This window comes from Oncorhynchus keta, chromosome 6 (genome assembly GCF_023373465.1).
Source record: "Oncorhynchus keta strain PuntledgeMale-10-30-2019 chromosome 6, Oket_V2, whole genome shotgun sequence".
Taxonomy (NCBI): Eukaryota; Metazoa; Chordata; class Actinopteri; order Salmoniformes; family Salmonidae; genus Oncorhynchus; species Oncorhynchus keta.
Window position 1 is genome coordinate 17,642,738 of NC_068426.1, and position 21,775 is coordinate 17,664,512.

The 21,775-nt window shown below is 43.0% G+C and overlaps 2 protein-coding genes across 3 annotated transcripts; both read left to right on the forward strand.

Moving 5' to 3' along the window:
- The first annotated feature begins 448 nt into the window (after window positions 1–448).
- Window positions 449–9,150, forward strand: LOC118385109 (adenylosuccinate synthetase isozyme 2-like). Its single transcript, XM_035771968.2, has 13 exons — window positions 449–712; window positions 1,765–1,867; window positions 1,961–2,029; window positions 2,144–2,194; window positions 2,286–2,352; window positions 2,608–2,715; window positions 2,848–2,929; window positions 6,361–6,487; window positions 6,587–6,741; window positions 6,883–7,007; window positions 7,176–7,273; window positions 7,400–7,549; window positions 7,656–9,150. The coding sequence occupies exons 1-13, from the start codon at window positions 488–490 to the stop codon at window positions 7,706–7,708; spliced, it is 1,413 nt and encodes a 470-aa protein (XP_035627861.1). The 5' UTR covers window positions 449–487; the 3' UTR covers window positions 7,709–9,150.
- A 650-nt stretch (window positions 9,151–9,800) lies between these two features.
- Window positions 9,801–18,470, forward strand: LOC118385110 (syntaxin-5-like). Of its 2 annotated transcripts, none has more exons than XM_035771969.2 (11): window positions 9,801–9,928; window positions 12,292–12,529; window positions 14,363–14,433; window positions 14,574–14,629; window positions 14,709–14,779; window positions 14,934–15,050; window positions 15,164–15,220; window positions 15,361–15,442; window positions 16,306–16,406; window positions 16,627–16,748; window positions 16,939–18,470. In XM_035771969.2, the coding sequence occupies exons 2-11, from the start codon at window positions 12,314–12,316 to the stop codon at window positions 17,096–17,098; spliced, it is 1,053 nt and encodes a 350-aa protein (XP_035627862.1). In that variant the 5' UTR covers window positions 9,801–9,928; window positions 12,292–12,313; the 3' UTR covers window positions 17,099–18,470. The 2 variants fall into 2 exon arrangements, with proteins under 2 accessions (XP_035627862.1, XP_035627863.1); XM_035771970.2 differs by lacking the exon at window positions 9,801–9,928 and adding an exon at window positions 10,950–11,108.
- The last annotated feature ends 3,305 nt before the right edge of the window (window positions 18,471–21,775 follow it).

Genomic DNA, 21,775 nt, shown 5'->3' on the forward strand with positions numbered 1-21,775 from the left:
TTATAATATACGTTCGGTGATTGAAATTCCAGCAACAAAAGCAATGTTACCTGTTAATCTGATGTAGTTATGTACATGCCAAACTTGATGTATTTATAATAACAGCGTTCCAACGAGTTCATTTTACATCAATACATGTCGATTTATCTGGCGAGTTTAATAAAGGCGAATTATATTTTGTCTTGCAACATATTCAAATGAATGTATTATGTCACGTTAGCTCGCAATATTATTTTGATGGAAAACTGAATTTGGATCATTTCGTCGTTACAAGTTAAGTATATATTAATTCTTAATTCGCTGTATTATGTTATGTAAAAGGGGTTTATTAGGTTTTAATGTGTCAAACTCCCCTATTACTACGAGAAAGGGGCTAGTTTTCAGGGCTTGTTGGTGGGTTTTGTATGGACAATACGTACGTTTTTTTCAACCAAACCTGGCAACCTTGTTTCCCGCTATTTTTATCTTCCGGATTTAAGCAAGGCTCATGGCAGCAGATAGCACAATGTGTAATGGCCAAGAAACGGCCTCCATGAACGGAGAGCCATCTTTCAAGCGACATCGGGAGAGTGGACAGGTCGAGTCCCTGCGGATCCCGAAGGAACCTCGGAATAAAGTAACCGTGGTCCTCGGTGCGCAATGGGGAGACGAGGGAAAGGGGAAAGTGGTTGACCTGCTAGCACTGGACGCGGATTTAGTCTGCCGGTGTCAGGTACGTAGCTACTCTAACTAGCTAGCAAACAAGGCATTTTGAACTTGACAAAAGTACGCCAGTCGTTCTGCGTTGGCTAGGCAAAACCAATTCTAGTTAGTGTATATAATATTTAGGAAATGTGCTTACTAGATAACTTTAGCTATTTAGCAACTTATCATGCGAACGTTAGCATTGCTAGCTAAGCATCTTATCTGGTGGTAGTGGGTAACAACCCACAACAACAAATGGGTTATCTAGCTACAGTAAACGAGTGGGTAAAGTTTGGGACGTTTCAACCGGAATCTGTTCCAAAAACTTCGTAAATAATAAGGTTGCCAACAAAACGCATACAAAGTTGTATAGTGGGCAGAATACGATACCAGGTAGGGAGGGAGTGGGTAAATGTTTGACATTTTTCCGAATAAAACGTGGTGATTGAAAAACGTATCACTCTGGTAGCCTATGGACAAGCTTTAAGTATAAGCTATGTGGTGAGTTGATGCCTATTCGGCAGCTATTTAGTTAGGTGAATTGATCATCCTACTTTATGTGCTGCTTGTTGGCATCCATGTTAAGTTTTGGACAGATTCCTGTTGGAAAGTTCCACAAATTATCCACACCCTACAGTAACAATTGCAGTTCGCTAAATGTCTTTTGTCGGCTCCCCTGGTAAAATACTGCCTACATTGGTTTCATTCGACTAGTTTTGACTGGTGAGTAATAAACCGGTATCTCCTGTTAACTACACAAACGTGTCCGTATTTTGTACTAAACTGAAGTTTTATAGCTGTTGAAACAAAGCTTTTCCAGTTAACAGGTAGTTAGTTACTTATTCACATTTGTCTGTGCTCTGTGATGTAGTTGTAAAAAAAAACGTGAATAAACTTATCACCGGTGGGGGTAAAACAAATTCATGCTCTCTGTACTTTCAATGCCTTTTTCCTGAAGGTTGGTAAACAATGTGCAAAAAAATGTTGCCCGTTAACTGATACTTCCACATTCGTTCACTGTGGGCTGTACTCAATTTCTGCTCCTTCTCTTGTTGTTCATGTAAATGTTGTCTCTTTCAGGGAGGCAACAACGCAGGCCACACAGTGGTGGTGGACTCTGTGGAGTACGACTTCCACTTGCTGCCCAGTGGAGTGCTCAACAAGAAGGCTGTCTCATTTATTGGTGAGTTGACCCTCTTACACTTCAGCCTCCACGATGTTTTCATTGGTTTGGTTTCCTATTCAAACCATCCGTAACTGAACTGCTCATCCACAGGGAACGGGGTTGTGATACACCTGCCTGGCCTCTTCGAGGAGGCTGAAAAGAACCTGCAGAAAGGCAACGGTGAGTATTGACAATTGAAGAGGCCTGCAGGAAAGATGATTGTGATAAAAAGGATGAAGGAAGTGGATTCCACTGATGACACTTGACCTGCTATTTGTATTTGTCATTGTCCAGGACTGCAAGGATGGGAGACGCGGTTAAAGATATCTGACCGTGCTCACATTGGTAAGACATGGCTGTTTGATTTACATGTATTTGGTCTAGTGTCTTGCAATTCTATGAATGTATGTTTTTTTTTTTGTGTATCTGCTTTTAGTGTTCAACTTCCACCAAGCTGTTGATGGGATCCAGGAACAACAGAGACAGCTACAGGCGGGAAACAAGTGTGTGGGTTTTATTGTATGAGGAAGTGATGGTGACTGTGTTCATAAAGCGTCTCCAATTTGGAGTGCTTATCTGAGACTCTTTGAAGATGACGCCCTGTTCTTCATTTTACTATGTGGTGAAAGTGGTTGTAGCAACAACAACAAAATATTGAAGTCATGGTAGCCTTTTAGGGCTACTGCAAAGGCAGTGTTAATTAATGCTGTGGCATTTCTGAATGTCCATTCTTCTGATTTTGATTGATTGTTTTCCAGTTTGGGAACCACCAAAAAGGGCATTGGACCTGCCTATTCTTCCAAAGCTGCTCGCAATGGACTGCGAGTCTGTGACCTTGTGTCTGATTTCACTGTCTTTGCGGAGAAGTTAGTACCAAAATTATTGTTTGTAAGAATGCATGTAATTTACCTGAAATACACTTTTGAACCCTAATGATTTTAATGATCACTAAAAAAGTTGATGTTGATTGGTAGCTGATGGCATTTCTTCGTCCACAGGTTCCGTGTGTTGGCAGGGCAATTCCTGACTATGTACCCCGACCTAAATGTTGACATTGACAATGAGCTGCAACAACTGAAGGTGAAAAGAACACTGCTTTAATGTCCCAATATACACTACGATTCAAAGGTTTTGGGTCAATTAGAAATGACCTTGTTTTTTTAAAGAAAAGCAAAAAAGTTGTCCATTAAAATAACATCAAATTGATCAGAAATACAGGGTAGACATTGTTAATGTTGTAAAGGACTATTGTAACTGGAAACGGCTGATTTTTTTTATTTATTTATTTAAATGGAATATCTACATAGGCATACAGAGGCCCATTATCAGCAACCATCACTCCTGTGTTCCAATGGCACATTGTTAGCTAATCCAAGTGTATCATTTTAAAAGGCTATTTGATCATTAGAAAACCCTTTTGCAATTATGTTAGCACAGCTGAAAACTGTTGTTCTGGTTAAAGAAGCAATAAAACTGTCCTGGGTTCGATTACAGGCTCAAAATAGCCAGAAACAAAGCCCTTTCTTCTGAAAATCGTCAGTCTATTCTTGTTCTGAGAAATGAAGGCTATTCCATGCTAGAAACTGAAGATCTCGTACTACTCCCTTCACAGAAGAGCGCAAACTGGCTTTAACCAGAATAGAAAGGGGAGTAGTGGGAGGCCCTGGTGCACAACTGAGCAAGAGGACAAGTACACTAGTGTCTAGTTTGAGAAATGGATGCCTCACAAGTCCTCAACTGGCAGCTTCATTAAATAGTACCAGTCTCAACTTCAACAGTGAAGATGCGACTCCGGGATGCTGGCCTTTCAGCTGTGCTAACATAATTGTAAAAGGGTTTTCTAATGATAAAGTAGCCTTTTAAAATGATACACTTGGATTAGCAAACACAACTTGCCATTCGAACACAGAAGTGATGGTTGCTGATAATGGGCCTATGTGGATATTCCATAAAAAATAAATTGGCTGTTTCCAGCTACAATTGTCACTTACAACATTAACAATGTCTACACTGTGTTTCTGATAAAGTTGCTGTTATTTTAATGGACAAAAAAAGCTTTTCTTTCAAAAACGAGGACATTTCTACGTGACCCCAAACATTTGAACGGTAGTGTGTTGTGTATTATAGCTAGCTTAATTAAAAAATAATAATCTTTGTTCTGAGCCATAAATCACCTGCCCAGGTTGCAGTCAATTCAAATGTTAACGTGAAATGCTTACTTTATTTTACCTTTATTTTACAGGCAAGTCGGTTAAGAACAAATTCTTATTTTCAATGACTGCCTAGGAACTGTGGGTTAACTGCCTGTTCAAGGGCAGAACAACAGATTTTGTACCTTGTCAGCTCGGGGATTTGAACTTGCAACCTTTCGGTTACTAGTCCAATGCTCTAACCACTAGGCTACCCTGCCACCCTTAACCAACAATGCAGTTCAAGAAATAGTTAAGAAAATATTGCTAAATAAACTAGAGTTGAAAGTAACATTTTAAGATGATATAATTACGAGTCTATATGCAGGGGGTACCAAGTCAATGTGCCGGTTAGTCAAGGTAATATGTAGGTAGGGGTAAAGTGACTATGCATAGATAAACAGCGAGAAGCAGCAGTGTTAAAACAAAGGGGGGGTGGTCAATGTAAGTAGTCCGGGTGGCCGTTTTATTCATTGTTCAATAGTCTTATGGCTTGGAGGTAGATGCTATTAATGGGCCTTTTGGACCTAGACTTGGCGTTCCGGAACAGCTTGCTGTGTGGTAGCAAAGAGAACAGTCTATGACTACGGTGGCTGGAGTCTTTGACCAAAAAAATTGTGCCTTCCTCTGACAGGAGGAAGGATGGCAGGAAGCTTGGCCCCAGTGATGTATTGGTCCATATGTACTAAACTCTAGCGTCTTACCATCGGATGCCGAGCAGTTGCTGTATGAGGGGATGATGCAACTGGTCAGGATGCTCTTGATGGTGCAGTTGTAGGACTTTAAGGATCCATGCCAAATATTTTCAGTCTCATGAGGGGAGAAAGGGTGAAGATGGCACGACAACACGACTGTCTTTGGACCATGGTAGTTTGTTGGTGATGTGGACATGACCCTCCTTTTCCTGTAGTCCACAATCATCTCCTTTGTCTGGATCACGTTGAGGGAGAGGTTGTTGTCCGGCACCACACTGCCAGCTCTCTTGACCTCCTGTTTAGTCCCAGGGACCGTAGCTTAGTGATGAGCTTTGTGGGCCCTATGGTGTTGAACGCTGAGCTGTAGTCAATGAACAGCATTCTCACACAGGTGTTCCTTTTGTCCAGGTGGGAATGGGCAGCGTGGAGTGCGATTGAGATTGCGTCGTCTGTGGATTGGTTTAGGCGGTATGCAAATTGGTGTGGGTCTAGGGTTTCTGGGATGATGGTGTTGATGTGAGCCATGACCAGCCTTTCAGAGCACTTCATGGTGACCGACGTGAGTTCTACGGGGCGGTAGTCATTTCGGCAGGTTACCTTTGCATTCTTGGTGACATGGACTATGGTGGTCTGCTTGAAACATGTAGGTATTAGCTTTGGTCAGGGAGATAGTTGCTGTGAGTACACACCGTGGTAATGCAGAAAATGAATATAGCTTGTGTGGTTGGCTCGCGTCACTGGGAAGCTTGCGAATGGGTTTCCCTTTGTAGTCCATAATAGTTTGCAAGCCCTGCCACATCTGGCGAGCGTCAGAGCCGGTGTAGTAGGATTCAATCTTAGTCTTTTATTGACGGTTTGCCTGTTTGATGGTTTGTATGAGGGCATAGCAGGATTTATTTTAAGTGTCTGGATTAGTGTCCCGCTCCTTGAAAGCGGCAACTCTAGCCTTTAGCTCGGTACGGATGTTGCCTGTAAATCCATGTCTTCTGGTTGGGATATGTACTTACTGTCACTGTGGGGATGACATCGTCGATACACTTATTGATGAAGCCAGTGACTGTGGTATACTCCTCAATGCCATTGGATGAATCCCAGAACATATTCCAGTCTGCTAGCAAAACAGTCCTGTAGCATCCGTGTCATCTGACCACTTTCGTATTGAGTGAGTCGCTGGTATTTCCTACTTTTGCTTGTTAGCAGGAATCGGGAGGATATAATTATGGTCAGATTTGCCAAATGGAGGGAGAGCTTTATGCATCTGTGTGTGGAGTAAACGTGGTCTAGAGTTATTATAAAAAAATGTAAAATTGTGACATGTGATATACTGGTAGAAGTTAGGTCAAACAGATTTAAGTTTGCCTGCGGATAAAGCCCCTGACCATTTGGAGCGCCGCTTCTGGATGAGTATTTTCTTGTCTGCTTCTGGTTAGGGATGCTAGTCCACTTACCTCTTGTTTGTGCCCAATGAATGTGATCCTGTTCTCTCTACAGACAATTACTGTCTCAATTGAGCTGATTCCATGCAGAACAGCTCTTGTTAGTCTTTCAGGGGGAGCTAGAAAACTTAAGATACTGAGATATTTCTCTATGTAGGTAGGTGGTCACTTTTTTTTTCTCTCTTTTCCAGGTGTATGCTGAGAGGTTGCGGCCCCTTGTCACCGATGGGGTGTACTTCATGCACAAGGCCCTCACTGGACCCAGTAAGAAGATTCTGGTGGAGGGAGCCAATGCAGCCCTCTTGGATATTGACTTTGGTGAGAACAGAAGGGTTTGAGGGGGGTAAATTATTATGCTATTTAGTGATGGCCATTGGAATATAATTTGAAGGAAATCAAATAATTGGTCTTTTTCAGGCACCTACCCGTTTGTGACATCCTCTAACTGCACTGCTGGGGGGGTGTGCACTGGCCTGGGTGTGCCCCCGTCCTATGTGGGGAGAGTGTATGGTGTGGTCAAGGCCTACACCACCCGGGTGGGCGTTGGTGCTTTCCCCACTGAGCAGGACAATGTGAGTGGATAGTGTTTTGCAGAATTGTCTTAAGTCAGGGGTGTTAACTTACTGTCTAGGAACTGTCTCTTCTAGTACTTCATATTTACATTCAGTTTATAGTGAATCCCAGATCTGACTGCTGTGTTGATTGTGGTCCAGGAGATTGGCAACTTGTTACAGTCCAGAGGGAGGGAGTTTGGTGTGACGACAGGCCGGCGGCGCCGCTGTGGCTGGCTTGACTTGATCCTTGTCAGATACGCCCACATGGTCAACGGCTTCACTGCGTAAGGCTCGGTCTCGCCTCCTGCTTGTCCTTCTTTATGGATGTGTTCCATACTGTATGCATTGTAATTATTGGATCACCGTGTTGTACTTGTGTATGCCTCCACTATGTTCAATTGCTGTCTATTTATTGCATAACTGTGTTTGACACCACTGTTTCTCTCCGACAGCATCGCTCTGACCAAGCTTGACGTCCTCGACACGCTGCCAGAGATCAAAGTGGGTGTGTCCTACACTGTAGATGACGAATCCCTTCCCAGTTTTCCTGGTAAGTTTCTCCCTGTCTAGGGGGACTTATTTTATACAGTTGCTCTGTTCACGTTACCCTTACACATTTGATTTGGCTTGCCCTGCATGCTGACTCCCATCTTATTCCCTGTCTTTCCCACTGTAGCCAATATGGACATGCTGATGCGGGTGTCAGTGAAGTACGAGACGCTACCTGGATGGTGTTGCAGCACTGAGGATGTGCGGTGCTTTGAGGAGCTGCCCCCTCAGGCACAGAGCTACATCCGCTTCATCGAGGACTTCTTGCAAGTGCCAGGTTAGTCAAGAAACAAGTATTTATGGTGATTAAGCAGCCTTACTGAAAACCAACCTTGTTTTGATAATTGATGATATATTCACTGTGAATTTGATTTTATTTGCAGTGAAATGGGTTGGAGTTGGGAAATCCAGAGAAAGCATGATCAAGCTGTTCTGATCAGTTTGGGAACTGATATCTTTTGGTTTTCTTGCCATTACAACAGCTGATTGGGAGAAGAATGATGTTGAATACTTGGATGACCATAAACCTTGGGTTAAAGTCCCAAAATCTGTTCTGCAGAAAAGCAATAACTTCACCAGCAACGTTATTAGTGAAATGTATAACCTGCATTCTATAGCTTTCTTTTCTTCTGATATGACAATATATTGACCATTATGTTCATCCTCTGTGTGTAATGGACAGACGGGTATTAAATCTTAAACAACTGTGGTAACCATACCAGGCTTTCATCAACCATTTCATTGAAGTAGTAATGTTTTTACAACTGTTTGGGTTGTTTTTTGTTTGCTTTCTTTTAAAACAAGATTTTAAAATTACTTCACCGTGCAGTTATTTTTTACACTATCTTTGCTTAAGGGTTGCAATACTAGGCTAATGTTTTTAAGGAGGCCTCATAATTAGGTCTTTGGATGAGCTGGCCTGTTGTACGAAGGAATTATTGTCAGGATTTTAGATTCTAAAGGGATGCTGTTTGAATGCCTTGATTTCCTATTGATCATTAAAACTTCTTCAGGATTGGTGGGTCCACTGCGGGACGGTTGAGCTAACGCAGGCTAATGCGATTAGCATGAGGCTGTAAGTAATTAACATTTCCCAGGACATAGACATATCTGATATTGGCAGAAAGCTTACATTCTTGTTAATCTAACTGCACTGTCCAATTTACAGTAGCTATTTCAGTGAAAGAATACCATGCTATTGTCTGAGGCGATTGCACAGTTTTGAACATGGTTATTAATAAACATATTAGGCACATTTGGGCAGTCTTGATACAACATTTTGAACAGAAATGCAATGGTTCATTGAATCAGACTAAACTTTGCACATACACTGCCAGCTAGTGGCCAATATCCAGATGACACCTGGGCTGGTTAAATTATGGCCTTTCTCTTGCATTTTCAAAGATGATGGTACAAAAAAATACAGTATATAAAATATATTGTATTTTACCAGATCTAATGTCTTTTTCTCCTACATTCCTTTCACATTTCCACAAACTTCAGTGTTTCCTTTCAAATGGTAGCAAGAAAATGCATATCCTTGCTACAGGCAGTTAGATTTGGGTATGTCATTTTAGGCGAAAATAGAAAAAAAGGGGCCGATCCTTAACCTCTTAAGATCAAGAACTTGTGATTGCACACAAACACACCTGCTGATGTTTGGAACCTGGGTGGAACTCCACTTTTAATGTGTATATACAAACTACAAATGTTTTCCATTATTTCTTTTGGTGTAATGAAGTAAACAATATGCTTCTACTCCCCTACAATTATCAATAAAATTCTAAGTGTCATTGCTGTTTTGTTGAATAGTATCATGTGCAAATTCTTCTCTGGAGTATTTGATCTGCTGTCCAATAAAAGCTGTAATTTCCCTTCCCTCTGTCAATTGCCCTGTTCAAGAGGATCATTAGCGTAATGTATAGTTGTTCATATATTGACTGACTTATTGATCAAATTATGAGCAGTTATTTATGATTCAAGGTTCTTTGAAGGTCAGTCGGCAGTTGTCTGCAATGTGGAACAAGTCCATTTTCAAGACTAGCCGTGTTCTTGACCATCAAATCCATGATGCATTGTGGGTAAATGGTAGCTGACTGAGCGACAAAACTGTTAGAAACACAAGCATTTCGCTACACCCGCAATAACATCTGTTAAATGTGTATGTGATCAATACAATGTGATTACAATAAGTAGTTATTTATGATTCAATGTGATTTGTAGGCCAGTCAATTGGCTGTTGCCTGCAATGTCGAACAAGCCTTATTTCGGCCCCTTTTTCTCTGGTGTTCATCACCTCTTCGACCTGTGACCAGTCTATACACAGACAACGTCACACTGACATTTCACACAAATGAGCCGAGCCATTCAAGCTGCAAAGGTCCTGGTTACAACCATTTCATAATGTGAAAAAAATATCCAAATTAGTACAGAATTATTTGATCACATGTATGATTTTAGGTAGAATTCTCATAAGGGCTATTCTCTGTTCTCTATTTGAATGATGAATGGACTGGTCTGAATTTGTCCAACTGGGCACCCTTACAACGTAATGCGCTAAACTAGACGTATACGTGGCGCTGACGTCAGCGTTTAGCGGAAGGGCCAGTTCCTTCGTAGGCAGTGGAGTGATCAAATAAAGATTATTTATTTACCGGTAAGAGATTGTTGGTATTTGAAACTTGATTATGGCTCGAAAAGATATCCTGATAACACTTGCCTAGTCATGTATCTACTCTGTTTTTGTCGTGCCAATGTTTTATAGCTAACGTTAAGCTTATTCAGCTTTGGAAGACAGAACGCTAGCTACTTACTAATAGCAGCAGGCTTGTTATGAGTATTGGGCGTATTCGTTTTGCATGGCCCGATTGCCTCGGGTATACGGGTTGGAACATTTTAAACCATTCCATTGGTCCTTAAGTGAAATCTACACCCACCCTGGGCACCGGGTCATGTGAAATGAACTAGCCCATTTGCCGTTCACTCATCATCCACAAAACCTTTCCATTTTCTGTTAGTGCTAGCGTGTTACATATATTCTCCTACATATGTATAACATTATTTATCAATATTGATGCCGTTTGTCCGATATAATATACTGTAACGACCCTGGGTTTATAAGCGCGGATATCGACTCTACCAGTTGAACATACTTTTGGTGCACATTCGATAGCGCACTGGACTTCGGGCTAGAAAGTCGAGGGTTCGCGCTCCCTGCTTGTTTCATTACAATACTGTACTGGATTCTGAGAGTAACCTGAGCTATTTTGGACTGTTAGGCCAATCACTGAAGCTGGAGACTCATATCTCCCTCACTAGATTTAAGCACCAGCTGTCAAAGCAGCTCAGATCACTGCACCTGTGCACAGCCCATCTGCTTATCCCCATACTGTATTTATTATTACACATTATTAGCACCCGTCCCGCATCACTACTCTGGACGGTTCTGACTTAGAATATGTGGACAACTACAAATACCTAGGTGTCTGATTAGACTGTAAACTATCCTTCCAGACTCACATGAAGCATCTCCAATCCAAAATTAAATCTAGAATCGGCTTCCTATTTCGCAACAAAGCATACTTCACTCATGCTGCCAAACATACCCTCGTAAAACTGACTATCCTACTGATCCTTGACTTCGGTGATGTCATTTACAAAATAGCCTCCAACACTCTACTCAGCAAATTGGATGCAGAAGAAGATGTGCATCTGTTTTGTCACCAAAGCACCATATACTGTCCACCACTGCGACCTGTATGCTCTAGTCGGCTGGCCCTCGCTACATATTCGTCTCCAGACCCACTGTCTCCAGGTCATCTTGAAGTCTTTGCTAGGTAAAGCCACGCCTTTTCTCAGCTCACTGGTCACCATAGCAGCACCCACCCATAGCACGTGCTCCAGCAGGTATCCCCAAAACCAATTCCTCCTTTCTTGTCTGCTTCTGGTTAGGGGTGCTAGTCCACTTATCTCTTGTTTGTGCCCAATGAATGTGATCCTGTTCTCTCTACAGTTCTCTGCTGCCAATGACTGGAACGAATTGCAAAAATCACTGAAGCTGCAGACTCAAATCTCCCTCACTAACTTTAAGCACCAGCTGTCAGAGCAGCTCACAGGTCACTGCACCTGTGCATAGCCTATCTGTAAATAGCCCATCCAACTACCTCATCCCCATACTGTTATTTATTATTATTTTTTAGCTCCTTTGCACCCCAGTATCTCTTCTTGCACATTCATCTTCTGCACATCTATCACTCCAGTGTTTAATTGCTAAATTGTAATTATTTTGCCACTTTGGCCTATTTAGTGCCTTACCTCCCTTATCTTACCTAATTTGCACACACTGTATATAGACATTTTCTATTGTGTTATTGACTATATGTTTGTTTATTCCATGTGTAACTTTGTGTCGCACTGCTTTGCTTTATCTTGGCCAGGTTGCAGTTGTAGATGAGAACTTGTTCTCAACTAACCTACCTGGTTAAATAAAGATTAAATAAAAAATGAACTAACAATCAAACATGTGCAAGGCATTCAGTGTATAAACAGCTAGTACCTCAACCAGTATAGGTTTGTTGGATTGTTCATTTTGCAATCCTGGGTTTTGTAGAGTTATTTACCCCAAACATTGGTTATCACATTTTTCATCGACTACTCTGTTCTTTTATCTTTTAGTTAACAAGAGAACACGAAGAAAAGTCTAGAAGTTGAGAAAAGTCTAGTAGACTAATCTATCAGTGTATTGATTTGCTACTCTCAAACCCAGAAAGTTCTTGAAGAGGATGTGTCTCTTTTGCTTTCTTTGCAGAGTGTCTGTATACATTCACACCAGTTGGTCTGTGGGCTTATTCTATCTTCAAGAACTCAAGTGAAACAATCTCCTTGTTGTCTGCCTAGTAGCTACTGTCTCATTTCAGACCCAGGGCTTTCCAGGACAGTTTTTGAGGAGCTTGTCATGTTGAGTACACAAGTGTTTTTTAACATTATTCGTACTGAAATCTGACTCCGTTTTTCCTCCAGCGGGTGATGTGCCTGAGCATCCATGAACACGCGTCGTCGCCACGGTCCTAGGAACAGCCAGGAAGGGGTGTACCTAGGGCCTGCCCAGACCCAGTCACCGCTGATCCAGTTGCAGGACCCACAACTCACAGCCCCCAGTCCACCGCCACCTGCCCCACTGGGGGACATAAGCAACATGTCGGGCAGGGACCGCACCAATGAGTTCCAGTCAGTCTGCAGGTCACTACAGGGGAGACAGGTGAGCAACATGGAGAGACCGTATGTCTTTTAATAATAATGTGTATGTTCTCAATTAGTATTAACTAGCTTTACCAAAATAGATGTGACAGATTAGCACCATAGAGAGATGTTTATTTATTACTGTTATGTACAGTACCACTCAAAAGTTTGTACATAACTACTCCTTCCAGGGTTTTTCTTTATTTTTACCATTTTCTGCATTGTAGAATAATAGTGAAGACATCAAAACTATGAAATAACACACATGGAATTTTGTAGTAACCAAAAAAGTGTTAAACAAATCAAAATATATTTGAGATTTGTCAAAGTAGCCAGCCTTTGCCTTGATGACAGCATTGTACACTCTTGGCATTCTCTCAAGCAGCTTCATGAGGTATAGTCACGTGGAATGCATTTCAATTAACAGGTGTGCCTTGTTAAAAGTTAATTTGTGGAATTTCTTTCCTTCTTAATGTGTTTGAGCCAATCAGTTGTGTTGTGACATGGTAGGAGGGGCATACAAAAGATAGCCCTATTTGGTAAAAGACCAAGTCCATATTATGGCAAGGACAGGTCAAATAAGCAAAGAGAAACAACAGTCCATCATTACTTTAAGACATGAAGGTCAGTTAATCTGTAAAATGTCAAGTATTTTGAAAGTTTCTTAAAGTGCAGTCGCAAAAAACTATCAAGCGCTATGATGAAACTGGCTCTCATGAGGACTGCCACAGGAAAGGAAGACCCAGAATTACCTCTGCTGCAGAGAATAAGTTCATTAGAGTTACCAGCCTCAGAAATTGCAGCCCAAATATATGCTTCACAGAGTTCAAGTAACAGACACATCTCAACATCAACTGTTCAGAGGAGACTGTGAATCAGGCCTTCATGGTCGAATTGCTGCAAAGAAACCACTAGTAAAGGACACCAATAATAAGAAGAGTCTTGCTTGGGCCAAGAAACTTGAGCAATGGACGTTAGACCGGTGGAAATCTGTCCTTTGGTCCGATGAGTCCAAATTTGAGTTTTTTTTAGTTCCAACCGCCAAGTCTTTGTGAGACGCAGATTAGGTGAACGGATGCTCTCCGCATGTGTGGTTCCTACCGTGAAGCATGGAGGAGGCGTTGTGATGGTGTGGGTGTCCTTTGCTGGTGACACTGTCTGTGATCTATTTAGAATTCAAGGCACACTTAACCAGCATGGCTACTGCAGAATTCTGCAGCATTATGCCATTCCATCTGGTTTGTGCTTAGTGGGACTATCATCTGTTTTTCAACAGGACAATGATCCAACACACCTCCAGGCTGTGTAAGGGCTATTTTACCAATAAGGAGAGTGATGGAGTGTTGCATCAGATGACCTGGCCTCAAATCATCCATCCTCAAACAAATTGAGATGGTTTGTGATGAGTTTTACTTCACAGCAGAGTGAAGGAATAGCAGCCAACAAGTGTTCAGCATATGTGGGAACTCCTTCAAGACTGTTGGAAAAGTATTCCAGGTGAAGCTGGTTGAGAGAATGCCAAGAGTGTGCAAAGCTATCATCCAGGCTAAGGGTGGCTACTTTGAAGAATTTAAAATATTTGTTTAACACTTTTTTTGTGAACAACATGATTCCATATGTGTTATTTCATAGTTTTGATGTCTTCATTATTATTCTACAATGTATAAAATAGTACAAATAAAGAAATACCCTTGATAGATAGGTGTGTCCAAACTTTTGACTGGTACTGTATGTTTTGAACGAGCACCAACTGTCGAATCATAACATTCAGGCACACCAAAATAGTTGTGCTTGACATTTGCACACTGATCAATGTTGGTTGATTGTTCCTTATTCCTTCTGTTTTCTTCAGAATGCGGTCCAGTCCAGCAAGCCAGCCCTCAGTGCCGTCAGACAGCGCAGTGACTTTACACTCATGGCAAAGTTAGGAGCATTACACTGTGTTATGAACATGTTATTGAATGAGAATAGTAGATGATTTTGAGAACAGATACATTTTATGTATAGCCTTCTATTGGTATCCCTACACTCAACTGTTCGTTATGTTTCTTTCTATTTAACAGGAGGATTGGGAAGGACTTGAGTAACACTTTCGCCAAACTGGAAAAACTCACAATACGTAAGGAAGCAACTTTTAGAGTTTTTGCGTCCACAATGTGGTTGTGCATCTGGAACTCACTGACTCTTATCTTGTCTAGTTGCCAAAAGGAAATCTCTTTTTGATGACAAAGCTGTGGAGATTGAGGAGTTAACCTACATTGTTAAACAGGTGAGGAGATATGTATAGTAGATTTAGCTGCTATACTTTGTTGTTACTCTACAGAGTTTATATGTACAGGATGCTGTTCAGGAACACTTTATTAGATGACCGTTGGGATGTGAAAGTAAAAGCAAGCTGTCTGTTTTTTCTTTTCTTTGTCCAGGACATAAACAGTCTGAATAAACAGATAGCACAGCTGCAGGGTCTTGTGCGCTCCAGACAGAGTCAGAATGGCAAACACCTACAGACACATTCCAACACCATCGTTGTCTCCCTCCAGGTAACTTCCGTGCTCTGACATTCTGATATGTCCATTGGTTTTATCCAATGAAGAATAGTGCATGTCACTTTTCCATGTAGCGTTCATTTTATAACAGCCCTTTTCTGTTCTAGTCCAAACTGGCATCAATGTCAAACGACTTCAAGTCGGTGCTGGAGGTCAGGACAGAGGTAAGACAGACACGCATCGTTCACAGTAAATATTTTGACCAGACTAGTTTTGATTGGATGTTCCATGTATATTTTTTGATTTATAAACCGTTTTATACAGATTTTCTTCTCAACTCCCCCACACTCTTTTCCCTCTGCAGAACCTCAAAGAGCAGAAGAGTAGAAGGGATCAATTTTCTCAAGCCCCAGCATCCTCCTCACATCTACATGCCAGCAACTTCGGTGAGATAAACTATTATCAGCTCCACAGTACAAAACAAGCACTAAAAAGTACAACCTGACCTCTCTCTCTCTCCCCCTTCTCTCTCTCCTCCCTTCTCTCTCTCTCTCTCTCTCTCTCTCTCTCTCTCTCTCTCCTCTCTCTCTCTCTCTCTCTCTCTCTCTCTCTCTCTCTCTCTCTCTCTCCCTCTCTCTCTCTCTCTCTCTCTCTCTCTCTCTCTCCCCCTCTCTCTCTCTCTCTCTCTCTCTCTCTCTCTCTCTCTCTCTCTCTCTCTCTCTCCTCTCTCTCTCTCTCTCTCTCTCTCTCTCTCTCTCTCTCCCCCTTCTCTCTCTCTCCCTCTCTCTCTCCCCCTTCTCTCTCTCTCCTTCTCTCTCCCCCTTCTCTCTCTCTCCTCCTCTCTCTCTCCCCTTCTCTCTCTCTCTCTCTCTCTCTCTCTCTCCCTCTCTCTCTCTCTCCTCCCTTCTCTCTCTCTCCTCCCTTCTCTCTCTCTCCTCCCTTCTCTCTCTCCCTCTCTCTCTCTCTCCTCCCCCTTCTCTCTCTCTCTCTCTCTCTCTCTCTTCTCTCTCTCTCTCTCTCTCTCTCTCTCCCTTCTCTCTCTCTCTCTCTCTCTCTCTCTCTCTCCTCTCTCTCTCTCTCTCTCTCTCTCTCTCTCTCTCTCTCTCTCTCCCTCTCTCTCTCTCTCCCCTCTCTCTCTCTCTCTCTCTCTCTCTCCTCCCTTCTCTTTATCTCTCTCTCTCCCTCTCTCTCTCTCTCTCTCTCTCTCTCTCTCTCTCTCTCTCTCTCTCTCTCTCTCTCTCTCTCTCTCTCTCTCTCTCTCCTCCATTCTCTCACTCTCACTCTCTCTCTCTCTCACTCTCTCTTGCAGGTAACTCATTGTTAATGCAGGACGACTCTAAAAGGACAGCTGAAGTCTCTATAGACATGGACTTCCGTGCCAGCCAACAGCTGCAGCTTGTCAATGAACAGGTATTACCTCCAATCCTCTTGATGATGAGAAGCATTATAATGATTGTGACAATAACAGTGACATTTAAAACACACTTTGACGCATTGTCCTCATTCGATACAAATGCTTTTATTGACTGAGACTTGTTTCTGGAGTCATGTGTCAATCAATAATACTGTTTGTTGCTTAACAATTTGCATTCATTGTAAGTGGTGTCACTCTTATGGTGTGTTTGTATAGGACTCGTACATCCAGAGCCGTTCAGACACCATGCAGAACATAGAGACCACCATCGTAGAGCTGGGCTCCATCTTCCAGCAGCTGGCCCACATGGTGAAGGAGCAGGAGGAGACAGTGCAGAGGTGAGGGAGACATGAAGAGAGAGCCAGAGATGATCAAGCCACTAGTTAAGATGCTTTTCCCCTGATATAACATTGTTGTTTTGTTGAGCTTGCATATCCAGCAATGATCAGACAGGGCATGCAGTGGTAAGCCGGTTAATGAAACCTCTTACACTCATTGACCTCCCATTTCCCATCCTCTTTCCTGCAGAATTGATGCCAATGTGGAGGACACCCAGCTGAACGTGGACATGGCACACTCCGAGATCCTCAAGTACTTTCAGTCTGTCTCATCCAACCGCTGGCTCATGGTCAAAATCTTCCTCGTCCTCATAGTCTTCTTCATCGTCTTTGTGGTCTTCTTTGCTTGAGGAGCAGGGGGGCACTTGGCTAAGGATGAGAGAGGGAGGGATTGGGCTGGAGGAGAGCAGTTTCTCCTTTATGTTTCATACTTTCTCTCCTTGTGGTTTAAATAAAATACCACTACTAACACACAATTCTGCATATGCTAAGATGTGGTTATGTTGATAATGAATAACTGTATGGTAGAAAGAAGTTGAAAAATATGATTATTCTTATTACCATCCATTAAATGGAGTAAATAGATGAAATCTATGATGCACGATACAAGAGTATTGCAGTTGGATTGAAACTCTCTTCTGTTGTCTTCACGTGTTCTTTCTGTAATTTGTAGAAAACATTCCTACTCCTTGAAGGACAGGGTCAATCCAAAGAGAAATTGAGTCGGAATAGGAAACTGGTAGATTCATTTGGCCTTAAAAGACCTGTATGCTGAATCTCTGAGGGACGTTACTCCTCACAATGCACCTCACTGCCAGCAGTAATACCTCGTTAGGGCTGATTGACAAGGCCATGTGAATGACCTCTGACCTTCAATCTCTTCTTTGATGGTTAGGAAAGCTGATGGGAAATGTTTGGCCACTCTTAACCTAAACTGTACGTGCGTTGTGTTCCACAATGCTATCATGCACATGAAAGGACATCCATCATGACAGTCAACTTGTCGTGGTTGACCTGAGATCGATGATTGTACTGTGTAAGTGAAGCATTGCCAGTACTTCTGGTGCTTTTATTTTCTCTAGTCAGATACTGAACTGTATGTGCACAACTGCTTTGCCTTTTACAGCTACCATAGAATATCTTTGAATTAAGATACATTATTTTCAATAAACTGGTTATTTAAATGATGTTCAATCAGAGTCTGCACATAACACCAAATGAGTGGTGTTTTACAGACAGATGTTCTGCATTTTTCACCCCCTGCCTCTCCCCTAATACCCACCCCCCACACACACACACACACACACACACACACACACACACACACACACTTCATAAATGTTCAATGTTCACACATTTTCTGGGACTAAATCTCTGTTTTATCTATGTCTCTGAGGTATCTGTAAAGGTAAATTAATTGTAATTCAAATTTGTTATGTCTCTCCTTTTTGTTCAAGAGAATGACTTGGAGACACCAAAAAAATATTCAAATATACAAACTCATCTGCTAAGCTAATATTCTGGAACACAGAAATATTGGAATGGACATTTTTTTTAAAACTGTTTCACACATTTGCTCTCTGTCTCTGGATATCTTGGAGGAAGTATTGTAGGTCACTGCTAATTTTATTGATACCCCTAATTTCTGTATTTTATCATAAGCTTTTGTTGTAGAAACTGCAAATGTGTAAGCAAAAATTAAAAATAATTGTAAAAGTTTTGTTTTTCATTGTCAACAGGAATGTGTTTGTTTTAGTGTCGTCACCACCATAACACTGACATATAGGTTTATTGTTATCAACTTTAGGGTTCATTCTAAATTAGTCAAACAGTTTGTTTGCATTCTTTGGAAGCTGAACAGTTTATTTACATAGCCTTGTTTTTCAGAATAATGAAATCTTCCATTAAGAAACAGAACATATACAGTCTCTTCAGGAAGTATTCATACCCCTTGACTTATTCCACATTTTCATATGTTACAACCTAAATACAACATTTTTTTCCCCCCCTCAGCCATCCACACACACACAATACCTCATAATGACAAAGTGAAAACATGTTTTCAGACATTTTACCAAATGTTGTTGAGAATGAAATACAGAAATATCTCATTTATATAAGTATTCACACCCCTGAGTCAATACTTTGTAGAAGCACCTTTGGCGGCGATTACAGCTTTGAGTCGTCTTGGGCACGTCTATCGGCTGCACATCTGGATTTGGGGATTTTCTCCATTCTTCCTTACAGATTTTCTCAAGCTCTCTTAAGTTAGTTGGGGAGCGGCGTTGAACAGCAATGTTCAAGTCTTTCCACAGATTTTCAATGGAATTGAAGTCTGGGCTCTGGCTGGGCCACTCAAGGACTTCACTTTCTTGTTCTGATGCCATTCCATTGGCTGTATGCTTAGGGTCATTATCCTGTTGGAATGTAAATCTTCGCCCCAGTCTAAGGTCGTTTGCACTCTGAAGCAGGTTCTCATCAAGGGTTGGCCTCTATTAAGTGTGTACAGAAGCGTGTGTCTAAATTCTAATCTGCTGTTAATAGAACTCTCTGTGAGCCCCTTATTGATGTGATCAGCATTTCCCCTGTCACTGGCAGCTTAACGTGCCTTGATTCAGTTTGGAAATAACTGCCACCGTCTGAGCAGAAGCACAGTCGCCATCTCCAGTTTATTTATTAGGGGGATTTTAGAATAGAAATAAATAACATTTTAGTAGCCAAACCACCACATGTACAGGGTTAAGGCCAAATCATGACTACTTTAAAAACAACAGAACACACAAAGTCTCGGAAGCGAACCAGAGGTCTCATTTGTCTGTGCAGGAGTGATGGGGGCAGAGTGTCCACTCGTGGGCACAGGGGGCTCAGTCTGTGGTAGGGGGCTGTCCCTCTGATGCACGAGATGAAGGCAGAGAAATGGAGGGAAACGACGTGGGCACGGGGTATACAGTCTGTGGCTCTAGGGAACCATGCAGTGGCACAGGAGAGACTGGGTGAGTGGGCCACCTCGAGCCCTGTCTGCGGGGCCTGGACGTGTGTGTGGAGGGAGGGGTTGTGGGGCTTCCTGGGGTTAGAGGCCCGTCTGTATGGGGCTAACCTGTCCAGGTGCAGTGACAACCTCTCCCATCCTCGCCAGGACCCTGCAGGGCCCCACCAGTGACACCAGCTTGGGGAATTGTCCTTTCTTTCTCAGGGGGCTGAAGACCCAGATCAGCTCCCCAGCCTCAAAGTGCCATCCCCGGGTGTGCACATCATGGGTCATTTTCTGCCTCACACGTGCGTTCAACAGCTGTTCTCTCTGCTGATGATGTGGGCTGTCTCCTGGCGTACCCCGGCCCCGGGGGGACGGCAGGGCTGTCACGGGGCCGACCAAGTAGCATGAGTAGGGCATGAGTAGGACATGGGCTCCGGGCAGCCGAGCGGAAATGGAGGAAAACTCGCCTCCCTGCGGACCTGGCATCCTTTCACTCCCTCCTCTCTACATTTTCCTCCTCTGTCTCTGCTGCTAAAGCCACTTTCTACCATTCTAAATTCCAAGCATCTGCCTTTAACCCTAGGAAGCTCTTTGCCACCTTCTCCTCCCTCCTGAAGCAGATGTTCAACCTCGATCTGCTGCTAAGTGATGTTCTGGGCTGTCTCTGAACTCTTTCTCCTCTCTCTCCCTCGGGGGTGACGGCAGGGCGCCCAACAACCTGCCCGCTTGACCCTATCCCCTCCTCTCTTCTCCAGACCAAGTAGCTGATGCTAGTCTTAGGGTTGCACCCCTTCTGAGATCCCTATGGGCACTCTTGAGTAGGACATGAGGTAGGGCTGACTGCTCTTCTCTGTATAGGGCTAATGAGATAGGGCATGGGAGCCCACGCATGATTGCGTCCATGAGTACCAGGTGGCGTGGCGGACATCACCACTGGTGTCCCCCAGGGCTCTGTTCTAGGCCCTCTCTTATTCTCGCATACACCAAGTCACTTGGCTCTGTAGGGCATGAGTGACCAGGGCATGAGTCAGGACATGAGTAGGACATGAGCTCCTCTTCCTAGGACATGAGCCATCACGGGACAACATGAGTAAGAACCTTGGCGTGGGACAACATGAGTAGGGCATGAGTAGGCATGACACAGGGCGCATGAGTAGGACATGAGCCATTAAACCCCTACAACTCATCCAGAACGCCGCAGGGTTCATGAGTAGCTCTCTCCACTGGCATGAGTATCCGCTACAAGACCATGAGTAGGACATGAGGTAGGGCATGAGCCTCCCTACCACTAGGGACATGAGTATGGTGGAACATGAGTCACCACCTTCCGGAGACACCTGAAACCCCACCTCTTCAGGAATACATAGGGTAAGTAGGGCATCACTCCCCCCCAACAAGATTTAGATGCAAGTGGACATGAGTAGGTGGCACATGAGTAAGAGCGTCTGCTAAATGACTTAAATGTAAATGTAAATGAGTAGGACATGAGTAGGACATGAGTAGGGCATGAGTAGGGCATGAGTAGGGCATGAGTAGGGCATGAGTAGGGCATGAGTAGGACATGAGTAGGGCAGGCTTGCGAAGGTGGAATCATGGACAGCGGAGAAGCACGCCAAGAGAACCACGGGCAGATGTTTTTCCTAGTCACGCTGTGTTTGGCAGAGATTATTAAAACCCTCCACGAAACGATTGCTTTGTGGGTGAAGTGGCGTCATACTGATCTTGTGCATACCCAGCCTCTCACACATGGTGGCAAACAGATGGTTTCTGCCTTGGCCGCTGTAAATTGATTCAACAGTGGCTTGTTTGCTCTCTCTCTCTCTCTCTCTCTCTCTCTCTCTCTCTCTCTCTCTCTCTCTCTCTCTCTCTCTCTCTCTCTCTCCTCCCTCTTACCCTTGTTTAAAAGCCTTTCTGGACAAGATGCGATTAGATGAAAGTGTAAAGTTCCTAGGCATATCGATTACAGTATAAGAGTGTGCTGGTGGTTTGCAGGTGGTGTGTTGGACCTATGGGGAAACGTCTTTCAGCCTCAGTCAGCTACCATACATGGCCA